This window comes from Falco punctatus, assembly GCF_963210335.1.
Source record: "Falco punctatus genome assembly, chromosome: 1".
In the NCBI taxonomy this organism is placed as follows: domain Eukaryota; kingdom Metazoa; phylum Chordata; class Aves; order Falconiformes; family Falconidae; genus Falco; species Falco punctatus.
This window is the reverse complement of record NC_137580.1, coordinates 51,555,770-51,575,379: the sequence shown is the minus strand read 5'-3', so window position 1 is coordinate 51,575,379 and position 19,610 is coordinate 51,555,770. Positions and strand designations below refer to the sequence as shown.

Sequence of the window (19,610 nt, the reverse complement as noted above, 5' to 3'; positions counted from 1 at the left end):
ACGGGGCCCATACAGTTTATATCTTAACTACACCACTATACACAACACTTCTGACAGGACCAACAGAGTTACCACAGATATATATTGGTACAAATGAAAGAAAAATCTGGTGCCAAGTGGAAGAGAACATCGGAGAGGATATACAGAGCTCCTCAAGAGCTGTGTCTCTGTGTGCATCATTTTAGCTTCAATATCTAAATAAAACTGGCCTATGCTCTGTTCACAGGTCATGACAGATTATAGAATACCAGCTTGGAAGGGACCTCAGGGATCATCTGGTTCAATGTTTCTTGGCAAAAACATGGTCTAGACAAGCCAGATCTTAAGTGTCTGATACAGGAGGGCTGATGACTGTAAATATTAGCCATACTTCTGAATCTCCTCAGGTTTGGTTTTAGGGTTTTTTTTTTGTTTGTTTGGGTTTAAAACACTTTGTTCTAGATGTACGGTCACCTATGAAAACCTTGTAGCTCTGTTTGTAGGGATTGCACTTACCTTAATGTTTACCTGAGAGGCAAAGCTTAGTAGCAGAAGACCAACTGTCCACTAATGAGTAAGTCAGGTCCCTGTACAAAACCTATCTCTGGCATGGAGTCCCAGAGATGCCAGAGTCCCTGAAAGTCCTGGAGCAGTGAATGGGTAGAGGTTGATTGACTTCTTGAAGAAAGCTTTATGTATCTCCATAGTGTTCTTTGCTCCTCCTTGTCATCTCTCTGGTGACTCCCAGGCTAGTTAGATATCTATTCTGACCTGGTGTGGTTGCTCTTACATTGCTATGGAGTGTGAGTAGAACTGACACACAACCCTCTGCACCTGACTGTAGATATGCTCTTCTATGCAAAGAGTATTATTTCCTCACATAACAAAATAGGATAGAATATCAGCTCATTCCAGTTCAACATTTTGATCTCTCTTTTAATTCATTAACAATTCACAAATGCACCAAAAACTTGCCTGGGAGGTGACACAGGACCACCACTCTCCACTCACATGCACAGGAAACCAAAGCACACCAGCAGAAACACGTGCTTGGAGTGAACACCCAGTTCCATCCAGTGTTAGCTTTTGCCTGGCTGTGGACAAGATTTCAGATTTATTTCTGGATTTTTCTGATGGCTCTTTTATCTAAACTAAACATTCATGGATACACCTTGAAACACACTCACAATTTTACCAGAAAAGGAAATCATCATTGAATTTAAAAGCGAGTTCACAGCAGTCACTCTTTACCCTGCCTTCATCCTCTGCCTTATGGTGGCTGAATGACTCAAAAAATGACTCAAGACATTTTCCTTCGCAAGATTAGAGTTGCATCAGAACCATTTCCACTGACATGTAAGCCTATGATTTTAGACATCACGAGTGCTCTTGAGTCTCAGACTAGAAACAATATTTCACTTACACATTTAAGTAGAGATTTCAATCCGTAATTTTAATTTTGGATTTTTTTTTCTTTTTGTATAGAAAGGAACCAGACAAAATGTACTCTTTACTCAAGTGGTAACTGAAGGAAAAAAACCCATCTCTCATTACATCTGCTCAATGCTACAACTACTTTATTTAAAATAATATCAGTGTCAAAAAAGAAAAAAGTATCTTAAACATAGCTACATATTTAAGCTTTCCTTTTGCAATTGCTCCAAGCTCAGTAATGCGCAACATTCAGTGTAATTTGAATATAATTGAAGACTTCTGCTTCTTTAATGTGTGTGTGTGTGTGTTATGAAATTCTGAGTCTCTGGAGGTGAGCAGACACCATGTGACACCTACTTTACTATTTTGCTTCAGAGATTTGGCTTATTGAGAAGTAAGCTTAATGCAAATTAAATGGCTTTCCCCTCCTGGCATTTGGCAAGCATGCAGAAATGTAACAGAAGAGCAGAGTACCTAGAGACACTTGCTTCTCAGAACTGTGTTCAGAAAGAATAGCAAGCATTTAAATTCAAAATGAACCATCCGTGACAACCCTTAAGCAGTGCCTCATTTCAGAAAGTGCAAGCCTGGGAATGAAAGTGAAACTGTCATTTCTGTCAATTAAATAACTACGTAACTGTCAATTAAAATAATCTAATAAAGATTTTTCTGCCTTTAGGAGGAAGGTGGGCACAGATTTTCTGGAAGCCCACTCTTTTTCATTTCCTTAGCTTATATTTCACAGTTCAGGAGAACTGAATCACATCTGTAGCCAGCATAGTTTACACACCTCATGGGAGTAAAGGTGATGGAAGAGGCGCTATCACTGTGGATCACCTCTCACCAGTTCATATCTACCATTGGATATGAATTCTAAAGCAATTTCCAAGAGAAGAGTGACTTCATAGAAATAAGGCATTCACCATTCCCCATTTGGGAAATCTAAAATACTGTATCTTAGACAGTTGCATTCAGAAATGAAAACCAGAGAGTTTCTGTCAGTTTACTCAGATCAGAAATAAACAGAGAAAGGGCAGCACAGCCAAGGTAAGTAGAAACACATGGCAATTCCTGCTTGCCCAGGCACTATGTATACACTGTACACTGGCTGGCTACACCTTCGGATTTACAGGATTTAAATCAGATCAGAATTTGGTCCTCAGAGTATTCAACAGGCAGTTCTGGGAAAGGAGCCAGAAGAATTCAGTCAGTAACCATGAAGACTCTGTCATTTTATAAGATATAAGTTGCAAACTGAAAAAATATGTATTGTTAGGCAGTAAAATTACGGTTTTATTTCTTATTGAATTTGAAGCTGCCCTGCAAGCTGTAGAAAACACTCAGCTAATAGAACATTGTGTGTATTTATTGAATCTGGAAAATACCCCTGGGACAGCAGCTCTCGTATCCTGCCAGGATGCTTTCCATAGGCGCCGAGCTACAGTTGTACATGTGTGAATACCAAGTGTGTTTCAAGGCCTTTCATTTCATTGCTGCTATTTTGTAAGCCATTTTGTCAACCAAATGGGTATATGGTTATTAAAAATATAAACACCAGAAAGGTGTTTTAAATACTATTTTATCCACATTCAGGTGTTAATCTATGGTTAAAGCAAGATAGTAGTATGGCAGCAGTTCAAGCTGTGCTTGCCTTGAATATGCAGAGCCCTACCACAAAGTCTGGTTGCAGAAGGACCACAACAGCAAGAACCCAGTGTCTGCCTTTTGAGCAAATCATGGGCTTCCCATGGAGAGACCTACTCACTGGCAGCTACCCCAGGGCACGGCTCTGGCTGTGTCACCAACCCTGAGAGCTCAGCTGTAACTCTTTCTTCCAGGTATTCCTTTCAAGATGAAGAAGACATGTTCATGGTGGTTGATCTCTTACTGGGAGGCGATCTGCGTTACCATTTGCAGCAGAATGTCCACTTTAATGAGGGAACTGTTAAGCTATACATTTGTGAGCTGGCGCTTTCCTTGGATTATTTGCAGAGATACCACATCATTCACAGGTGAGTGAACTTCATCTGAGGGATGGGTTGATGCCTTTTGGCAGAGCAGAGGAATTTCAGCACATATCTGATTCCACGGTTCTGTTTATTCAAAACTTCTGAAAAGTTGTCATTATTATCCAAGGGTGGAATTTGGCTCTGAAAAGGGGTTTCTAAGTCTTTTCTTTCTTCCTTGAGCCATTCAGTAGCCCCATATCCTTCTCATACTACTCTTTTATTCTTCTGATCTCATATTATGCTGTATGGGTTTTACTATGGTCTTTAAACACTAAACACAACCCATAACAGCATCCTGGCTGCTTTTAATTTATTTTTAGTTCTCCAGTGCCCCAGTGTTCCCGAACACAAAAATGTTGTAATCCAGTACAACAACTTCACAGAACAACATCATGGAAAGGTCACAAAACCAAAGACTGAGAATAAAGAATTATTTGTTTACTTGCAGAATCTGCATGAAGGTCAGAAGGAGGAAAAAAGGTGGGGAAAAATTAAGAGAAATAGTAGAAATAAATTTGAACAGGGATAGATGGTGTATCCTTTTTGCACTTCTTATATTACAACAATCTGTTATTTTTACTGTCTTATAGCTGGCAAACATAGAATTCATGACAAAAAAGGTGTCAAGCATCAATGTCTGTTTTCCTTCAACAATTTGGCGTTTAACTGAAGCAGCAGGGTGATGTCTTTTTTTATGTTAACACAGCAACTGTGAAATTACAAAATTATGGACTTGAGCCTCTATTTTACTATTTTGGGGCTGAATTCAGGATATTCCTTCCTGATTTACAGTGGTCCAAATAAAAATAATGATTAGTTTTTTGTGTTACTGAAGCTGGATGTGACTTTCAGAGGCAAAACTAAACTAAGCTGTGCCATAGCATCAGAGAATTGTAGAATCATTTAGGTTGGAAAAGACCGTTGAGATCATCAAGTCCAACTGTTAATGCAGCACTGCCAAGTCCATCACTAAACCGTGTCCCTAAGTACCACAACTATGTGTTATTTAAACACCTCCAGGGATGCTGATTCTGTCACCTCCCTGGGCAACCTGCTTCAACGCTTGACCACTCTTTCAGGGAACAAATGTTTCCTAATATTCAGTCTAATCCTCCCCTGGCACAACCTGAGCCCATTTCCTACTGTCCAGCTTGTTATCTGGGAGAAGAAACCTACCCGCCCCCCACCTACAACCTCCTTTCAGGTAGCTGTAGAGGGTAATAGGATCTTCTATAAACAAGTTCCTTCAAATATATTATTTGAGAATTTTCATCCCATTCAGAGCTGCTTCATGATTTTGCAATAAAGAACTAATAAAAAGCATGATCTGACTTTCTGAAGAGGGAGGGTCTGTATAAAATCTCTCTGCTCTGAGGTACAGTGGTAGATGGGTGTTCTGTATTACTGAAACTGTACAAGACAAAATTTAAGTAAATATTGCAGCAGTTGTTTTGCTTGCAATTAAAACACCCACAAAAGTTGCAAGCAATTCCTGAAACTTTGTACCTTTAACACACTGTTATTATTTTAGTACATTTCCATGTATTTTGCATACGTTTTCCTTTCTCAGTGAATATTTTAAAAATGGAGCTCAGAATTTCAGCTGACCTTTGTTTCTATATGCCTTAAGGAATGTTGACGAGCATTTTTCTCACCCTCATTTTAATGTTGACACATTTTATGCAAATAAGCTGTCAAAACATTCATAAGAGAATCCAGTTCATAATCAAAATTTGTATTTTGCTACAAGCCTATGACTTAACAATGTTTCACAGAAAGGCCTGTGAAAGGTGGCAGATATCTTGAGAGAATGAAGGTCTGCATTGAAGCTTTTTATATTTTTTGTGACAGTGTCTGCATTACCATGGTCCAACTGTGAAAATGGGCAAGACACTTTGTTCTCCTCTGTATTAATCATGACTAGTACGCCCTTAATTTTACTTAATTTTCTCTTTTGCTTTGGTTGTAGTGTAGAGTGACAGCATTGGCTTCAACACTTGTTGATTCGCACAAAGGCAGGGGAAGGCATGGTGTTTCCTGTGGTGTTTACTGATTTCTGAAACAAGATTAGCTTGAGATAGAGAACTGTTGCCTACCTTCTGTATAAATGGAGAATTTAGGGCTATTTTTGCATACTTAGCGTTTGAAGTTACACACCTCTTCTCTGTCTTGAACAGTGGCTACCATAATGCGGTGTTCAAAAGTAGATGTTGACATGTTTGTGGGAAAACCTGTGAAAGAAGGCGGCCAAAATAATGAGTTGCTATTACCTCAGCCATCATCTGAGTGCCAGACTGAGTGTGTGCCAGGTGGACACCTCCACTTTGCTGTTTGGAGGAGCAGCCAGGCAGTGGCAGAGGTACCAGTGCAGCCCTCTGCGCTCTCCTGACCTGACTGATCTGCATTCACAGAGCTGGGTAATAAAATTTATACTAAGTTCTCGTGGTACCACCAATTCCCTTGAGCTCTGCTGAGCAAGCTGTGCAGGCCAAATTATCATCTCATAAAAATCCTAAATAAATGTCCTTTCCTAGGGTCTGGAGCTAGTTGTTGGCTCCATGTGGGGGTAAGTTCCAGGCTTTCATTTTTGCTTTCACTCTACACCAAAAAGACGTGTCAAAATACCTGTTTCTTAGTCTGTGGCTAAGTTAGCTGGTGAGTCACTGGATGGTTAGCTAGGATTATTGTTTAAGGTATAAAAGATCTAGTTCAGGACTCTGCTGCATTATAGAAGAGATGTTTATTTTGAAGCTGGCAGACCTGAGATCTGAGTGTGGTTCTGCCACTTCATTGTTTACTGCCCAAATCACCCAGATGTGGCATGAGGAGCCTTTCGCCTCTCATCTTCCCACCAATTACTGTAAAATCCCAAATGACCCACATGCCAGTGAACATGTTATTTAGCCAGGAGAGTCCCAGCACATTCTGCCCTCTGCCTCACCGTCATCTGAAACAGCACTCTGTGGGACAGGTCTTCAGCTGCCATAGATCTCTATAGCATGGCTGGCATTAAGAGCACAATTGTGATTTAAATTAACTCAGGAGCTGAGCCAGCAGAGATGCACAGTGAGGAGATGTTGCAAATACATTGTCTCAATCAGAGATGAAACCAGTCAGCTGGTTGGTGTTTATTCATTGTGGTAGCAGACCTCAGCCATATCATTGTGACCAAGTGCTTCCAGGCAGCACTCACATGCCAACCTACAAAACTGTATTAGATCTTTCATTTTTAAATGAGTGCATTGGCAGAAAAAAAAAAAAAAAAAAAGGTTAGTGAGTCACAGAGTCATTGAGAGATCCCCCTACTAAATTCTGTCTGGGCTACAAAGAAAGAATAGTTGAATGATTCATCAGACTGGGTATGTGGATTTTCAGACTGCGGTAGTATGAAGAGCTGAATATATGATGTGTGAGTCAGGAATTTAACTCCTCCTCAATATTTACAGATGTGTATGAAACGTGTTCAGGTTTTCATTACTATTGCATCTGGCAATATGACAGAATGTTTTTTTTTTTTAAAATTAACCTGCAGCCCCAGGATTTTGCTATAAAAGAAAGTGGTAAGGAAGGGGACAGGAATTATCAGGCATGTATGAATGGATGGAGAAGTGTCCAGATCAGCGCTATGACAGTTCTTCTCAGAGATGCCTTGCAATGACTCTGTATTTGCTAATGTGGTTGGTGTTGTGTACTTCAAATGTGGTAATCATTTCAGCAACAAAAATGTTTCTGCGTGGGCAACTTTAAGCATAAATAGTGTAAACCCAACTGTTGTTCTGGTGTGTTTATGAAACTTGTCATTTTTATTAATCATATACATGTATATAAAATCCATATTTTTCACACACAGTCCTGCAATAGTGCATTTATTTATTGTGGTGCAACAATGAATGCTGCACTGTGTGTCTCACAGCTCTATTGTAAATGTTTGTATTTACATAGAATTCAGCCAGAATTATAAAAATGCTAAAAAGAAAAGTTCTAAGTTTCAAGCTATGATTTGAAGACTATTCTGGGCAAATTTTTCACTTGTACAACAGCTAACTTGAGATATCTCTAAATTGTTGGTCACCGGTGATGGCTACATCACAAAACCTGATTTCCTCACAGCCTTGCTGTAATAATACTTTATCTACATTTCTTAAATGAACAAATAATACTTTGAAAGTTGGATGAGTGGTGTCTATTATAGACTCTTGGATACAGTACACACAGAAAGTCTTCTGACCGTTCACATGGTCTCATTCATTCTCAAATGTTGAATCAAATCCGGCATTCTGCTGTTTCAAGACAGTATGACTAAACACATTCTTTCCAGCACTGCTTGTATAACACCAGTGAATAATGTGTTGGACAAAAGTTTTCCCATCAAAGGCTGAATAAACTTATTTCAGCAATGAGTAACTCAACATCCTCCTTTCACAAAAGTTGTCGTTTGTAGATTTCAATAAAAACACCTGCTTCCTTACCAAAGTAGGCTGCCCATTTTCGTTCAGCTAGTTTTTCCAGCAGTAGCTCCAGCGTTGTTGTCTCTCCCAGGATGCTCTTGCAGCTAGCGCCTTGGCTCAGAGCAACGCTGGCCCTGCGGTGCTGCGGCTGCTGACCAAGTCACGCGCTGGTGCCAATAAAATTATTTTTCCTTTTTCTAAGGGGGCAAGTGTTAACTGCATTGCCCTTACAACTTTTCATCATTGTTTGGCTCTGTCAGTTTTCATCTGCTCAGAAAGTAGGCTGGGTGTGGCAGGTGTCTGGAAAGGAAATTACAGCACAATTTTAGGATACTGGACTAGATGTTTGATCTGCATGCCCAGGGCTTTTTTATTTCAGGGTGGGTGTGTGTGTTAATGCAAACCCCTTTGTCTGTGTATGTGTACATATACAAACATACATATAAATTTTCAGTTGAAGCACAATGTGACTGGAATCGTTCCAGCTTGGCAGGCCTGTGTGGCTACTGTGATCACCACTCTCTTTTCCATTCCTGCAAATTGTGTTTCCAATGGAGAGCAGTACCAGGAACTATTGCAGCTCTGAACAGCTACTCAGCAGCAGTGCAGGGTGGACAAAAGCTAATGGAAAATGGTGACAAATGGAGCATTACATTTTCCTCTTCCAGCTGATCCACTGCAGAGTAAGGGTGTCTTGCTGTTACCAGCTAAAGAAGATGTACTCTTCTTTCAGCATGGCTAGGCAGGGCTATGGTGTAGGAGATGCCTGTTCATTACCGCTGAGCCTTTCAAGGTGTCCAGCACTCTGGCGAAATAAGATGTCTAAATGATTAGACTCTTCCTTAAAAGGAGCTTTCCCAGTCTCACTTGCGACACCATACACCAAAAGAACAAACTCTAATCTAGAATGTTCCCTTCATAACACTGTTCATTTAGCATGTAATCAGTAAATAGGTTTGGAAATTATTTGAAAATGGAAATTTGCCCTTTGTTGTTTTTGACAGATGTCACAGGTAGAATAGTGCCAACCTCAGATTTAGCAGGATGCTGTTCCTTACCTATTTCAGCTCATACTAGTAGTCTTTTTCTTCCTGGTGAAGAACGAAGCAGAAAATGTATTAGAGTCTGAAATAGATGAAATAGGAAAAAATAACCATAATATGACTACTATTCGTAAGTACTACCAAAGATTATGACAAGTCAAGAGGCCTGTCCATTGAATTTTCTTAATTTGTCTTCCCATGTCTATTCTGTATCATTTTACTATGTTCTTTAAACAAGCCCAAGCCCACTTTATTTCCAAGGATAACCTGCAGGAACTGAGCAATGAGTGACATAAGAGAAGCAAATTAGAAAACATATCAAAACCAGCCAAAAAAAAACCCACCATGCAAACCACAAATCACAGAAAACCTGCTGAATGCTTATGAACCAGCACTGATCAAAAAGAGAGCAATTCATTAAAAGGTATTTAAATTTCAGTCATGTTCTTAAAAAAAGAATTAGATATCACAGGATATGAATATGCAGAGAACAAGCCTTTCAACTTTTGAACAGAATTCTCTACCTACAAGAACAAATCAATTTTACTTCTGTTTGGCAACAGTAAAAGAAAAAGTTATCTGATATACCAGATGACATACTGCAAATAAATGAAGTTGGTTTGGAAACAGACAAAGATTTCAATATCCAGAGACTAAATCACTAATGAAGTAAAACTGCCTATATTGGGGAAGAGACACAGGGAACATTGAGATGCATGATGCTGCACCAGGTGCTCCAGTCCTGCCACTGGCACTAGTATATTCTTTTGTTGTAGGCACAGCCCACTCTCCCTTCATTAGTCAGGTGAAATACCAGAAGACACCCATCACACCCTCAGTGCTTTCAGAGCCCATTGCGGAGTGATCCTTGTTCAGTCAGCACGGGGTTGCTTGGTTCCTTACAGTTTTCAAGTGACTAGATGACGCTTCCCCTTGACCCTTCCTTTCATCTTCCTTCTTCTCATTATTGCAAAATTGTAATAACGCGCTTACATGAAATATTTTGTTTAACCAAGGAAAACTCATCTCATAAGTCCTTCATCATTTTAAATGTAGGTGTCTGGTCAATGTTAGGAGAGGGAAGATATGAACTGTAGACTGAGCTTGGCCAACTATCCTTGCATTAGGTGAAAAACTTCCAGTGACCAAAGACAAGCTAAGTCAAGCCCACCCTAAGTGTTTGTTTCTGCTGTACACAGCTCCAGAGAATGTGTCCTTCTCTAAGAAAAATAAGTTCTGTGATTGTAGTTAGTATTCTTATCGCTTGCTTCTCTGTTTAAAAATGGCAAGTTTAGATATGATGTAGACATAGAGGAATGTATGGCATGCACCTAGAAGAAAAAGTTATGTCTTACAATGCAACTAGAAAGAATTTCAAACAATTTTATCTGAATTGTAATTATTACACAGTGATTTAAAGATTTTTCCTGAATCCTTCCTCACCTCTCTGTCATTTAGCTGCAACCAACAAAATAAACATGAAAAATCTCGTTTTTTCTGAAACTCTAAAATCACAATGCCATCACTAGGGTATTGTTGACTTATACGTGTCTGACTTGCTCCTACTAGTTGTAGCTCTATACTCCTCACCACTGGAAAACACAGCTCTCTTGCAGCAAGATAAAGCATTTCCATAGAGGGAATCAGCACTTCATGCTGTTCATGGCTAGGTACACAAGAACAGGAGACAGTGTAGAGAAACTGGGACCCAAGCAAATTCAGATTCTGTCACATCAAGGAGGTACAAATCTTTTTGAAGATGGTCAACAAAAAGCTGCTAGGGAATTACCTTGCACAGATGCTGCAGTGAGCATCACAGCCAGCATCCTGGAGATACCAGTAGGTCCTACTGATGCCTGGGCTCAGCACAGCCTTTTCTATAGACCATGCTCATAGGAAAGACATAAAGTCCATGTAGATATTCCACCAGTGTAGTCCACCACTATGCCAGTGCCATGCCCTGCATTTCCCACTTTCCAGTCACTGTGACAGAGAGAATACAGTCGGTTTGGCTCCTGCAGGGTGCACCCGCACCTAAATCAGCTGCCATCACCTGTCTGCATTACTGTTTTTCCCCTCCTTCTGCTTTTCTTTAATAATCCCTTTATGTTAACATGCCTTTTAGGAAAAGAAGTCTTACACAAGTAGTCTTCAGGGCACATATGTATTACAATACTAAACTTCCCTCATCTCTGTGAATTAGCAGCCTATTGATGGATAATGAAATTAAATGGTTTTCTTCCTTCCTTCCCCCACTCCTCAGTATTAAAATTTTGGTCATGAATCATTTTCAAGGATTCAGATTCTGAAGCAGAGGGTGCTGACAGAACTGAAGCAGCGATCTATATTCAAGATTATCTCAGGTCTCCATCCAAAAATCTGATCTGATTTATGTTCGTTTTCTGCTTTAGCACACTGCTAGTTTCTTTGTGGCCAATGCAGTGTGTTATCAGAGCTATCTTTCTTTCACAGAAATCCATTACAAATTTTTGTAATGTTGCTTTAAAGTTTCAAGCGATTTTGGTGTAGGCATCTGCTCCTAATTTATGTGTACTTGCAAAGACCACTGTATTAATAGTATGTTGATATTGTAATTCTAAATATAATAACCAAGAGTATTAATAACTACATTTAAGTAAATTTGAGTAAGTAATTACAATGATTAGGTGTTCCTTTTAGAGAGGCAATACAGTATCCACAGTATTAATTGCCCGCCTCATATGGCACTGCCTGGCTTACCCTAGTTTTGTGACCTCTCACCCCTCACCTACCATCCCAGGATGGTGCTGCTGCCCCGACCTCCCCGTGCCAGCTGGGAGCAGAGGAGAGGCTGAACAAAAGCTCCTCTCACCAGCAACATCAAATTAGCAATGGAGTGAAGTCTTAATTAACAGTGGAGAGAAAAAGAGCTAGCCCCCTCTGATACAACATTGATCCTTTTTTCCAAAGCTTTGGTGTTAATGTTTTATTGAAAGTATTTCAATATGTTTGCATCTTGGAAATTTCACATCATGACTGTACACAAGGCATATTCCCTCCACTGAAGTGGCAGATTTCTATGCAATGTGCTTGAGGCATTTTTTTGTTTGTAGTCAGTGAAGAAATTGAAAATCTTTGAATAAAGTATGTGCATGGAGAGAGGGAATATGGAAAAAGACTGTAAATTTCAGGCTCAGGAAAGAATGAACCAATAGCAACATATGGACAATTGCTTCTTTCTCCAGTTTCGGTTTTAATGGTTGCAACATTTTTTCAGCTTGGATGAGCAATACATACATAAAAAATTCTATCATTCCCTTGGAGATTTTCTTGCAATGTAAGTTTTGTTTTAATATACAGCAAAATAACAAAGACTTAAGGAAACATTTACATTATTTCCTCACGACTGCTGTAGTCTTTTATATCTCAGGAATTGAGCAGATTGTCCCTGGTGTGGTAGAAGGCATTTAGTTCAAGGATTTAAGCTTCCTTCATGTCTTAGAAATGCATTCAGCAGCTTTCTGTACAGCTTTGATATTTCAGGTGAGATGTGGCCTGCTTTGTACGATTTTTGACTTAGCAGATATACAGAGAAATGAGAAAGAGTGGGAGTTGTAACACTGATTGTCTGACAGAGTTTCATCTTTGAAAACAAATCATCTGGTGGGCAGGAACTGTAATTAAGGTACAGATTGCCATGAGATTTGTTCTGCTGAAATTGCCTTCTCAATTTTTTTTCTCTTGCATTTATTTTCTATATCCTTTTTTAGGAGCTGCTCAGGGCACTGCATCGAGGTTATTTTCAAACAATTCTGTATCATCTGTGAAATCCTGTCCCAACTCCCCTGGACGGGTTTTACAGAGAACAAAGCACAGCTTTAGCTGTATGACAGACAGTCCTACTGATGTGCCTCTGCTTCTCCCAACATGTGCACACACAGCTTACATTCATCCCCAGGGGAATTTCCTACTGATCCACTAGGGATAATTGCACTTCCCTGCAGCAGAGGAGACGAGGCAAGCCTGCAATTCATCTGTTGTGGTGTTCTTGCACTTGCAGAACTGCTGTCAGCTGGGAAAGACCTTAAATTACGGTGCCAAACTGGGAACTTGTAAGGTAGGAACAGCACTTGGTAGGCAGTACACTTTCAATGAACCAAAATTTATCACATTAGATCCTGGTGAATTTGGTCACTTTTTACACTGATGATCAAAATAATTTTTACAGTCAGGCTAACAAGTATAAGAAATAACCTCTCTCCAGTGGCTACAAGTTTTTATTCAGTCATTTAATTGTTCATCTTGTTATACACATGAAACTCTGGTGCTGTCTTGAATGCAGAGGAGTTGCTTTCTAGTCTAATGATTAAAAACAATACAAGGCTGGAGCTTCTCATTTTTTTTCCTTTCACAGTGACTATTCTGTGCATAATCATGTTATAGTCTCACAGTTTATTCCAGTGATAGTCTTATTGCATATTTCACACTTTTTTTTAGGTTTGGGGGTTTAATTTTGAGCACGGGTACTTCAGAAGATAAATATGAGTTTCTTATGATAAAACTGTGGGCCATCTTTCTTTACACAGATATTATTTTTACTCTGCTGTCAGGTTTAGCTCAGATTGCAAGCACTTTTTTGGTTCAAACCATATTTTTCTCTGGCTTTATTCAGTCCTTAAACTTGGTTAGTTTTTAGTAAAATCCAACACTGCTTAAAATCTCATCTTTCTCCGTAGTTGTTATCATTCAATGTCAAATGATGTGCAATGGAACTGGAATGATAAAAGACACCACAAGAAAAATAACAGCACAGAAGGTATCATTTTTTTAATTTAACAACCCAGTCAGAAAGTCTTATACTGAGCTCTCAGTGTCTGGCCCATGAGTTCACAGTTTGGACCTTCAGTGGACATGGATGATTTTTCAGCCAGCTGAGCAGCTACACTTTGGAGAGGTAGTAGCAAGAAAAAAAGAAATTGTTGGCAAGGTAGATGGGTTTGAGGGTACCAAGAAGAAAAAGGACACCATCTACCTGTGTAAAGTGTGGAGGACATGTCCACAGGAGCACTGGGAGAGCTGAAGAAGGACCAGGGAGTGCAGAGTGTGGTGTGGGGTATGGACAAGGGAAAGCTGCAGTGGGGAGGGTCAGACCCTAAAAGCAAAAATCAGGAGTGACCAGAGAGAGTGCAGAATGTGGGAGAGAGGCATCATGAAGTCAGAGGGTGCAGTAACATGGGAAACAGGGGTTGATGCCAGTGTATGAATTCCAGGTCAGAGGGGTAAGGCTTGCTGAAGTCTGAGTGGTTTTGAGTATGGCTGTCTTGGTCATTGTCAAACAGCTTTATTCACCGACTGTGAAAAACTTTGCACAGAGTTCTGCAGATAAGATTTAATACACTGGCATAAAAATCAATCTCTCTGTGTATTCCTAGAAAAAGTGCTGATGTGGGGAAATGCAGATTTAGATTTGCTATGTTGCTCTCTCAGGTTGCTACAAAAATTAATATGTGGTCCTCTTTAAAAATATCAGATCAATAGGCCTACTTAATGAGTGTCAGAAGTTTATTTTGAATGCAAGTCAATAAACAATAATTGACTTATTGTCAACAATCAATAACAATTACTAATGTAATCACTTAGCCAGACTTCCCGAGTGGAAAACCTATTGCCAGAATGCTGTGTTTCTTAGCTAATTAAATGTCTCAGTTATCTAGACTTCTGCCTATAAAATCTACAGAGACTTGCAGCTTGCCTCTTAATTTGAGGTACTGCAGAATTTTCCCCTGATGATGCTCCTTAAACTTTCTTCTGCAAACCTACTCAGCCACAGAAACACTCTACAGATGGACCCTAATGCAAACACATGCACTTACATATGTATAGAGAGCCGCACACTAATTAAAGTACCAGCTTGTTTCCCTGAGTCCCAGAGTACCTCTACTGCTGAAGCTAAGAATTATGAGCATAGAAATAAGGATGTCCATTTCCAGCCAACAGCCTTTTAACCTATAATTATTGTTTAATATTTGCTTTTGAAAGATACAGTGTCAAAAAGGAATTACCTATGAGATCTAAAGCTGAGAAACTGAATTAGTTGTCTATATTTTTGAACATATAATAGCTCTTTAGTTAATGGGAAGAATGGTGGCACTTAGTCACTTCCAGCTCTTCCCTCTTAAGAAATACTTGGTCACCAGTTTCCTTACATCACACAAGATTGTATCTCCCTGAGATGAAATGTGGCTCCAGTTGTACAAAAGCAGCTCTGTGTGGCAGTGCAAGGCTCCCTGGAACCCACAAACAGCTGGGCTTGTGATGGCCACCTGTCTGGTGGGAAGCAAGTAACCCCTGGGCTTCTTGCTCAGACCTCCCCCTCTTAACTTCACATAGCTAGAAGACCATACAGAGCCTCAGAGGCTTTCATGTTGTAATAAGGAAGATGTTTTGTCTGATGGCAGCAATTAAAAAAAAAAAATCTTAAGCGTGCAAGGTATTTTAACTACAGAACATTTTATCATGTATGAAGGACTGGGTTCTCAGTGGTGTGAGATGACGTCAAACAAGACAATGAGCGCCAGAAGTGTGACTCCTGCAAGAGGCTTAAATATCTGCCTGTGCTTCTGTGATAACACATTACAATCATTCCAGTTGAGAATATCCCCAGCTGTTTCCTAATTCCACACAGCATGCAAGAAGTTTCTTATGTTTTTAAAAACTTATTCCACAGTTCACCAAAATCAAAATCCAGGAGTCTGTATTTTTTTAAGTTGGCTGCCCAAGCCAGTGGATACCTATTCAACACAACCCAATGGAATCTAAAAAGCTATTCAGTTCTTCCAAAAATAGACAGTCATCTGAATGGCTCTTCACACTCCAGTGACCATGTTGTTTATACATCCATTGAATATAAATGCGGATATAGATGCCTAATTCACAATAGGACCTAATCCAAGTATCTTAATCTGAGAGCTGAATCACATTTCTATTTTCAGTTGAGTAAGCAGCAAGAATAATCCTTACAATAATTTCAAGGCAAGTAGTTACTGTAACAGCAGTTTCTCTGCTTTAAACACACCTTCACCTATACTATATTCTTACCAAGTAATCTTCACCAGGATGTTGCTGCTACAGTCTGTGGACTCAATTGATATTGCTAGTCTTTCAGTCCTTATTGAGGTTCATCAGGAGGAGTCGGAAAATTTGGCTGTTTGATTCCAAGCACTTTGTTGTTGACATCTCTTAGAACAGGGAGATGTCTCAAAAAGGTGGGGCACTGGAATATGAGTTGTGGTTAGGGTCAAATGTAGCCTGTCAAGTCTCACCTATCTTAAACAGCAATCTGCATGAATAGACATGTTTATTGCTGTGTGAGTTTCTTTGTAAATGTTCCTTCTTGAAAACATCCAAAGTTATTCTCAGAAGTAAATTATTACATTCCTTTCAAGGATAGGTGAGGCAGGAGGTAGAAAAGTGTCATGAGACTCCTGTTCAAAACATTAAAGATTTGTTGGAAGGAGAAAATGCACCATAAAATCAGATATTTGCCACTCTATTTCATAGAATTCACCTGTTGGTGGACTTCACAAGAAGACCTGCCAGCTGCTACTGACATTTTAGGTTGTAGCAGGTCAGGGGTTTTAATCATTTACCAAATAGAATTTTCTTTTCAAGTGTAGGCTCTGCATCTCCCATCCTGGTCTACTGCAGCTAATTTTCATGTGTATTAAATCTATAAAACCACCCAGAAGAGGAAGCATATGCAGGACATCACAGCTCACTTGACTGTGGAACACATTCAGCCTTCCTCTCTGTGATATGTCCTGGTTGTGTATATTATGAAGTCTGATGCAGTCAATTTGAGGAATAAAGCCCCACATACTTATAACCATGGTTCATGGGTACGAGCCAGCAGGAGATAATAGCCACAGTGAGGGTGTTGTGATTTAACCCCAGCTGGCTACCAAGCCCCAATCGCTCACCAAGCAGCCACTCGCTCACTCCCCTGTGGTGGGATGGGGAAAGGATCAGAAGAATTAACAGTGAGAAAACTCATGGGTTGAGATAAAGACAGTTTAATAGGTAAAGCCAAAGCTGCATGCAAAAGAAAGCAAAACAAGGGATTCATTCCCCCCTTCCCACCGGCAGGCAGGTTCAGCCACCCCCAGGAGAGCAGGGCTGCAGCACAGGTAACTGTGATTGGGAAGACAAAAGCCGTAACACTGAATGTCACCCCCTCCTTCTTCTTCCCCCAGCTTATATATATATAGTCAACATGACATCATATGGTATGGAATATCCCTTTGGCTAGTTCAGGTCACCTGTCCTGGCTGTGTCTCCTCCCAATTTCTCATGTCCCTCCAGCCCTCTCACTGGCAGGGCCTAAGAAACTGAAAAGTCCTTGACTTAGTATAATTATTACCCTGCAATAGTTAAAACCATCAGCGTGCCATCAACATTGTTCTCACACCAAATCCAAACCACAGCACTGCACCAGCTACTAAGAAGAAAATGAGCTCTGTGCCAGCCAAAATCAGGACAGAGAGTGATGGGGAATCTGACGTTCGTGATAGTATTTAGCGTTTCAGGTCAGAGTGAACAAGAGAGCATTGCATAGTTGTTTTCTGCTTGCTGGTCTACAGCCCTTCTCGCTGCACTGTAGTGCTGAAACTTGGATCAGCAGAAAATGTGCTTAATGGGAAGTTTCACTGCTGCATCAAAGGGACGGCTGCCCAGGCACTCACTGAAGACCTGAAAACTTTGGAAGCTGCTGTCACCTTCCTTGGCTGCGTGTGAAGTCCACCATGCTGCAGTACTTTGCCAGACACGTTGGCTGTAATTAATTGCACTATGGTATGGATGAAGGAAACAGTTGTTAAACAATGTGATATTGAGGATACTGCTTTAACAGTCATTTGATAGACTTTTACGTACGGAAGTTGGCAGGGCTTTTAGGAGAAATTTTAGGGATATTTTCCAGTAATGACACACTATGAACAGTGGCTGACTTAAGCACATGTATGTGTTTCTGTTTATTTTCTTTTTTAGTTTGTCTGATATGCAGAGTAAACCCTTGGAGATGTGATACATCTGAATGCTTCTACTCTGTATTTCATGCAGTGAAAAACAAAGGAAATATGAATTTCAGCCCTTGCAAAACATCATACTTTTGATGTTAGTTTTTTTACAACAGAAAGCCAAATGTGCTTATCACTAACAACACTTTCCTGATTTATCTTTAGGCAGAGGACAAATGTAATCAATTTCTTCTCTTATTTATCTTTACACATGGATATCTGCTTGTGTATATTGGAAGAGGGCCTATGCCTTCTACTGGAAGGAAACTATATTCCTGTAATTGCTGGCAGAGTACATGCTGAGTACATTCTCCCCCTTATTCTTAGTCAAAAGCTCTCGCATGGTATCATGGAAAGAAGCATCACCATTGCAATGTATACGTTTTCCTGCTGGACCAGGTAATTCTTTCCAAATGCCACACTCCAGTTAGTGTCTAATGAGTCGTGCACTTCCCCTGGTTATCAGAGGTGACTCCTGTTCTTGAAAGCTAATTCATGCGTAGGAGTATGACCCTTGTACTCGTATGCACAGAAGGTCTCAGCAACACTTGACGCTACAACATAGAAAAGATTAGTCACTGGCTGTGAGATTATCAACAAATTACTGCTACACGGTGATTCTGCATGACTCCTCCCTGTGATCTGGAGAAGCATTTGGCTGGAAAGACTTTTTATTTGAAATGTGGTGATGTTTTGTTTGTTTGAGGTTCCCCTCAGAGCTCCTAAAAGTCTGAGGGCTGTAGTCATGCCTAGCATTAGCTCTGGCAAGCAGTTCTGGCAAAGGAAGTGGTATATTTGTTGCTGCTTTGGGTCCTTCAGGTGAGATGAAAACTAACCATCGGACTGCCTGAAAGTTGTTTATGTTGGTTAATGTTCACTTGGAAAAGAGCCGCTGTGTCCAGCGAGGAATGCTTGATAACATAGTCTGGGCTTTGTTATGTACGAGCTTGGTTTATATGCCCACAGCGGTACTTTCCAATCCCAGTGTCTGAGACATTATACAATGCAATACAGAGGAGGCAAAGCACAGGTTCCTGTTCTCCTTTAGACAAAGCTTTCCAGCTTTTATAGCGTGTAAGAACCTTCAGCTATTTTTCTTGCTAATGCAGTATATAATTACCTCTGTGATAAAGTCATATTGGATCTTCAGGAAAACCAGTGTAATGAAATACTCTGTGCTGAATATTTTTATTTTAATTTAGCATCTGTGCAAATTCAGGAGCTGTACCTACTCAAGAAGACTATTATCCGGCTATATATACCCAGAAATATGAAAGGTTCAGTATAAGATTCCTCTTTTTAAAAAGGTCATTTTCTTCAGCCTGGGATAACTGTCTACTACAATTATTTCTCTAAGATAAAATTGACAAGTGCAGTGCTTCCAAAGACCACTGGCCATTCAGACAAATGTAGATATCATTACTGCCACCTATTGTTACAAGTAGGGAATTGAAGATAAAAATTGTATTTTTCCAGATGGAGATAACATCTGAAAATAACAAGCTTGCTCCAGTTGATGTATTTGTAAATAAGCATGTTTCGGTGCCTTCTTTGACAGCTTTATTTTCAGAGCGATATAAAATTGACTAGTACAAGTGCCAAGAAAATCCAAGATCTTCATGGACACCTGGTAGAAAATAGTAC

General features: G+C 39.9%; 1 protein-coding gene across 7 annotated transcripts in view; it reads left to right on the top strand.

The window, feature by feature from the left end:
* Positions 1–19,610, top strand: part of STK32B (serine/threonine kinase 32B) — a 180,554-nt gene that overhangs the window by 92,557 nt on the left and 68,387 nt on the right. For all 7 annotated transcript variants that reach the window (XM_080373475.1, XM_080373474.1, XM_080373478.1 and 4 more), the window contains one exon: positions 3,252–3,425. In XM_080373475.1, the coding sequence (XP_080229601.1) occupies positions 3,252–3,425 (174 nt within the window). The remainder of the gene's footprint in view (positions 1–3,251; positions 3,426–19,610) is intronic.